Raw genomic sequence first — 6000 nt, 5'->3', positions numbered from 1 at the left:
CTGCTGTGGCAGCTTGGTGGACCGTCGACATCATGAAACTTTAAGGCGCTACTCACTGAAAACGTTTCACAATCCCCTCCTGCTGGTACTCTACTCGAGGCTATATGTCATCACTACAGCTGTGACTTACTAATTTTATAGCTGAAGATTATTTGATTTGTATAGAGGGAAAGGAGGGTACGGGGTGAGAAGAAGGGGAGGAGGGGGAGGGGAGGGAGGGAGTGTGTGGTTTTGCAATGCGTGGCTCTTTTGTCTTATTTAGTGTCTGATGACATAGGTTAAGGGCGTGATTGTTTACAACAGCAACTCACATCTCACCGACATCATCAACAATACATGGAGGAGGAAAAGAAATTCTAAAAAATACAAATTATGTTTAATCTTTGAGCATTATAACGTCTAGTTAAAACCCAGTGGTCTTAATGGAAAATGATCAAGCAGTGTCACCCCCTCCCACACCTGCCCCTCACCCCCACATTACTCCAGGAATCACTCACCTGTATCCCCTCCCCCCCACGCTAACCTTTGTGTGTTAATTGGATCGTATGTCTTGGATGAACTTACCTGTAGTGTTAATAAGTATATAAGGACAGGGGTGTACCAAGTCCTCGCGTCTACTGTCTTTACTATTTATTAACATTTCTAATTAGGGATACACATATATTGAGAGCCAGGTGGAGGTGTTCTTACAACATCATAATAGTGAAAAATTAAACTTGTTGATAAAGAAAGAACCTCATAACAGCCTTCGTATCTTACCTCCCCAGCAGGATATATGGAAGGTCTCCATCACCGCCTCCTACATCGCTACTATAATGTGATCCAATTTACAGCCGATGTGTAAAGAAAATTGATATTCGTGATTTATGTCTGTATTTGTGAGGTGGTCGAGCGCCATTAAGTGGACATAACGAGCGGCTGTTATCGACAAGACAAAAAAAAATGTTCATGTGAAGGAGAACTATACCAAATGTCAGTAATAAATTATATTATTAACGATCCAGTGTTGTCATGCCTGCGGTGAGGAGACCAAGTGTTGTTGTTGGTGGTGGTAGAGACACAGACGATCAGTATATATCCAGATAAAAGGTGCAGTTCATCGTGATTATTGGTGACGGGAAGGTTCATGGTGCATCTTGGTGGCAGATCTTACTTGAAGCTGATGGAGGTCCTTCTGTAAATCTTTAAAATAAAATAATTGTTTAGTTTCTCTGAAGAGTTAATGAACCAAAATAAACAACAGAGGCGATAATGATATACTAATTATCTCCATATCTTGGTAATGAAGAGCGTCAGGTGGGAGATGCAGGTAGTGAGAGACGCCCCAGGTCACCATGGCACCGCCGGTCAACAAACACGATGTTGTGAAAGGGGCGAGGCAGTTAAGAGGTGAGGCAAAGACCCCCCGGGACCCACAGTTACAAGGGACCCCTCACTGGGTGTGCTTGAGAAGATCTTGCTAAAGTTCACCGTCAGATGTGTCTCTTATACCTACTACAGCCGGGGGTCGTCCTCCTCCTGTACCTGCAGCAGACTGGAGCTGTCATCACCTCCATGACGTTTCGGAAGGTATAATTGTTGTTGTTGACGTCAGGATAATGTTTGTATGTTTTTAATTTAGTTTATAATATTCCTTGGGATTTCAACGTTGAAGGAATATGTTACTGAACAGCTACACACAACAGATGACCTCCTCTTGATGGTCTTGGTGACAATGATCTAAGTCGCCCCATGACTTTACCTCAGCACTCACCTACAACTGCCTCAGTGTAGTAGTGTTCATATATCACAAAACATTCTCAGTCATTTTCATATTTTGTTTTTATTTTTAAGTCTTCAGCTGCTAGGGTCAGTAAATATCGTTCACAAGTTCTTAGTTTCCAAATAATAATTCTGTCTAGAATTCTTACAAATGTTGCTTCTCGGATAATAGGATGTACTGTTAATAAGATGCTAACAGTACCATCACTGTTGCTGACTCGACGCCCGTACTGGAAAAAAAAAGCGAGTGAGTGCAGGTATAACAAGAGCGAACATTCGTCTGACGATGCTCTCAGAAGTACCACTGAGGGGTGAGGTTGTGAGTAACGTTACATGATGTTAACTGTATTGGTCAGGGAGTTTGCCTGTATGAGTCTGAGCGTAACCTTCTCCTCTCCTCTGCTGCCTCCCCGGTGCTGCCTCCCCTGTGCTGCCTCGCTGGTGCTGCCTCGCTGGTGCTGCCTTGCTGGTGCTGTCCCCTTGGTACTGCCTCCCTGGTGCTGCCTCGGTGGTACAGATAGTGTTATCCAGCGACGCCACCAGATGCCTGGAGGAGGAAGTGCCCCTGCCTACCCCTTTACCCTACTCAGCCCGCTACTTCTGTGCCCTCCAGTGTTTCATCAATCCCTCCTGCACTGCCGTCTGCCCCACAGGTGAGATTCGCACTACTCACCTTCTGCACTAGTTACCATAAGTGTGATTATCTGTGGGATACCAGCTAGGTGACGTCTTAACAGTGCTTATGCGTCTTGTTCCAGCGACCACTTGTCGGATGTTGAACTTGATGACGTCTTCGGTAAGTGGTTCGAACTCTTCCCCTACCGGGCTGGGCGACACCTGCTACGCTTCAGCCTCGACCTCCACGCCGCCCCTGGGTGAGGACTTGGCTTATGGCAAGCACGTGGTAGACGAGGGCACCTGGAATGACAAATACGCTCCAGGCTACACGGTGGTACGTCTTCGTTTTAACAGGTGTCACTCTTAATTAGCCCAGGTGATGTGACTGTTAATTAGCTTCTGATGATATTTTATTTTCACGTATCGATGTTATTTAATTTTAACTCTACACAGGTTGTTAAATACATCTTCTCCTTGTCTGTCTATCATCCCTGAAAAATGTCTTTATCATTCTCCCATTTTTACTTTATCAATAATTTTCCTGTTTGTCTTCTATTATTTTACATATATCCCATTTCTTACTAAACTAAATTACTCCCATAACCTGTCTATCAATTCCTCAGTGGTTCCTCCATTTCTGTCTTCTCTTATTTCTTAATCTCTCTTTCTCTTTCTTTCTTCTTTCGATCTGCTTATCATTTCCTCCAATTCTCTTCTTCATCTCTCTTCAAGGTCTCTGGTCTCTCCTCAGGTAAGCGGGTCGAGGTGTGAGATGGAAGAGACTGACTGCTTCTGCTCCCCTTATCAGGTGACTCCCTACTTGAAGGTGTACCTCGGCAGCCCCCAGCCCGTCGCTACAGTCGTCATCACCGTCTCAAAATTCTGGCCAAGTTATTTTTACGACGTGGATATTCATGTAAGTTATCATGGTGATCACTGTAGCTACATAACACATTAATTATGTAGTGTTGTCATATTTCTCTCTGGGACATATGAACAAGACAGAGATAAAAGTCGAGTATTTAAGAACACTTTTGTGCAACCAATTGGTGGGTGATGGTACAAAACTTTATGCCGAGAAATGATTAATAATTTTAACCTTCATTTGTCAACAGGTGGGCAATGATGGCGACTCAGGAGACGAGTTACTGATGAACTACAAAGAGGGAGCTAACGAAGGAGAGGTCCTGACTTTAAGGGGGAGCACCACACTCGTCGGCCGTTACGTGTCCCTCTACAGGAGAGGTTTACTTACCAACAGCCTCTGCTTCTGTCTCCTGCAGGTGTATAGTGTGTAAAGATGGGAACTAGGAATCTTTACAGGAGTATAAGTAATTATTAGGAATCATTAAATATGGAGTGGGAATTATCATAAGTGTAGTGGGAATTATCATAAGTGTAGTGGGAATTATCACAGGTGTAGTGGGAACAATCACAGGTGTAGTGGGAATTATCACAGGTGTAGTGGGAACACATGTAGTGGGAATTATCACAGGTGTAGTGGGAATATCACAGGTGTAGTGGGAATTATCACAGGTGTAGTTATCACAGTGTAGAATTATCACAGGTGTAGTGGGAATTATCGCAGGTAGTGGGAATTATCACAGGTCACAAGGTAGTTAGGTGGGGTGTATTGTCACAGGTGTAGTGGGAACAATCACAGGTGTGGGAATTATCACAGGTGTAGTGGGAACAATCACAGGTGTAGTGGAAACAATCACAGGTGTAGTGGGAATTATCACAGGTGTAGTGGGAACAATCACAGGTGTAGTGGGAACAATCACAGGTGTAGTGGGAACAATCACAGGTGTATTTAGGAATTATCACAGGTGCAATCACAGGTGTATAAGAATTACAATCACAGGTGCAATCACAGGATGTTATCACAGAAATATACGACGGATGTATAAGAAGGATATAAAGTATAACCATTATATAAGAAGTTAGTGGAGATTGTGTATAGGGTCTTGTTGAGGTAATGAATATTGTGGAGGTGTTATACAGGTGTAATTAATGGTATGTGTAAATAAACTGGATACAATTCATATTTGTTCCTTTATTTAATATGATGAGAGAGAGGGAGAGAGAGGGAGAGAGAGAGAGAGAGAGAGAGAGAGAGAGAGAGAGAGAGAGAGAGAGCGATAATAACAGCAAGGCGACATAACTAAACAAAACAACACATCCTGAAATCAAAATAATCACACTGACCTCAAACAAGTTAAGAGGTTCTCCCAGGACAGGTCAACGAGTGACTGACCTCCTGGTGGCTGGCTCCTCTTAATCATCACTCCACCACAAGTCATGATTCTTACCTAACTAAAAAACAAGACAAAATAAAAGGAAACAAGTCCAATTTATCCATCAAGGAGTTTATCTGATATTCTCAAAATCCATACAGTAGAATGGTGTCAACGCTAACGATCAGCTTCGCCTGGCGTTCCCCCTTCGCTCCTTATAGTCTACATTATAGATGCTAGTACCTTTCTTCACCAGGACATAAGAAAGGACAAGAAATATAATGACTATCGCCCACACACCTTTCTCAATAGCGTTCCTGTCTTCTCGGTGAGGCACAATGGCACCTAGAGCCACCCGCCCCCTACCCACCACCTACTCCCCTAGCTGCCCCCCACCCCAGTGTTGATGTATGGCACCTCTTGCAACACATACACACACACACACACACACATACACACACACACACACACACGCTACTAAAAAAACCCAGCCACAGCAAAAGGCAAAAATATACAAAGTAACTTCCATGTGTAGATATGTATTAATATATTCCATATACATTATACATATGAATAGATATACAACTAATAACTTCCATGTTGTGATGTGTTAACCAATTATTCCTAAATAATGAGGAGGACTGCTGAAATATGACCCTTAAATAATAGAGTGTAGGTCAATTCCAGCGTCGTTCATGGTGACAGGTAGACGAAAGGAGCTAATTAGGGAGTCGCCACACCCGAGGGATGACTGTGGTTAAACACTGTCTGTCCTCAGGTAGATAATCAACACTTGCTGCTTCGTACACGCTAACCTTCGACTATCTACCCTGACTAACTTAACAAAGGCTATCAAAGTCAATACAGTGTCACCTTATTATCTTTCTGGGCAGATGTGGATAGTGTGGATAGTGTGGATAGAAAGTAAACAGATGTGGAATAACTTTAGTCACCCGTCTGATAATCTAAAACTGTATAATTTTAGTCACTCGTCTGATAATCTAAAGCTGTTTAATTTTAGTTACTTGTCTGATAATCTAAAGTTGTATAATCTTAATCACTCGTCTGATAATCTAGAGTTGAATAATTTTAGTCAGAGAGGGAACAGAGTAGAGCCACACCCCTGAGAATCCAATGGTCCTCGTGAAGGTGTGTAGGAATCTGTACCGAGATGACGTAGTTCGTACAGTGGCCCGTGGTGGTCAGGTTCCCTCTACGCTCACTCGTCTTATACACAGGACAGGAGTAGGTCAGTTCTTTGGGAATCTCTTCTCGGACCATTGGCTTTAACCAGATCTGTTAGAGGGGAGGCACAGGCATGAGGTGTGTCTTAGGGTTTTACTGTTAATGCTATTGCTTACTGCTATTAATGCTATTGTTCACT

At 43.1% G+C, this 6000-nt stretch overlaps 1 protein-coding gene across 1 annotated transcript in view; it reads right to left on the bottom strand.

Moving 5' to 3' along the window:
• Positions 1 to 5139: 5139 nt before the first annotated feature.
• The window catches only part of LOC121855072 (dynein axonemal heavy chain 7-like), a 39434-nt gene continuing 38573 nt past the window's right edge, over positions 5140 to 6000 (bottom strand). The window contains 1 exon segment of the mRNA XM_042349897.1: positions 5140 to 5912. Within this exon segment, the coding sequence (XP_042205831.1) occupies positions 5706 to 5912 (207 nt within the window). The 3' untranslated portion in view covers positions 5140 to 5705.

This window comes from Homarus americanus, unplaced genomic scaffold, assembly GCF_018991925.1.
Source record: "Homarus americanus isolate GMGI-L3 unplaced genomic scaffold, GMGI_Hamer_2.0 scaffold1909, whole genome shotgun sequence".
NCBI lineage: Eukaryota > Metazoa > Arthropoda > Malacostraca > Decapoda > Nephropidae > Homarus > Homarus americanus.
This window is presented reverse-complemented; position numbering and strand designations above follow the sequence as displayed.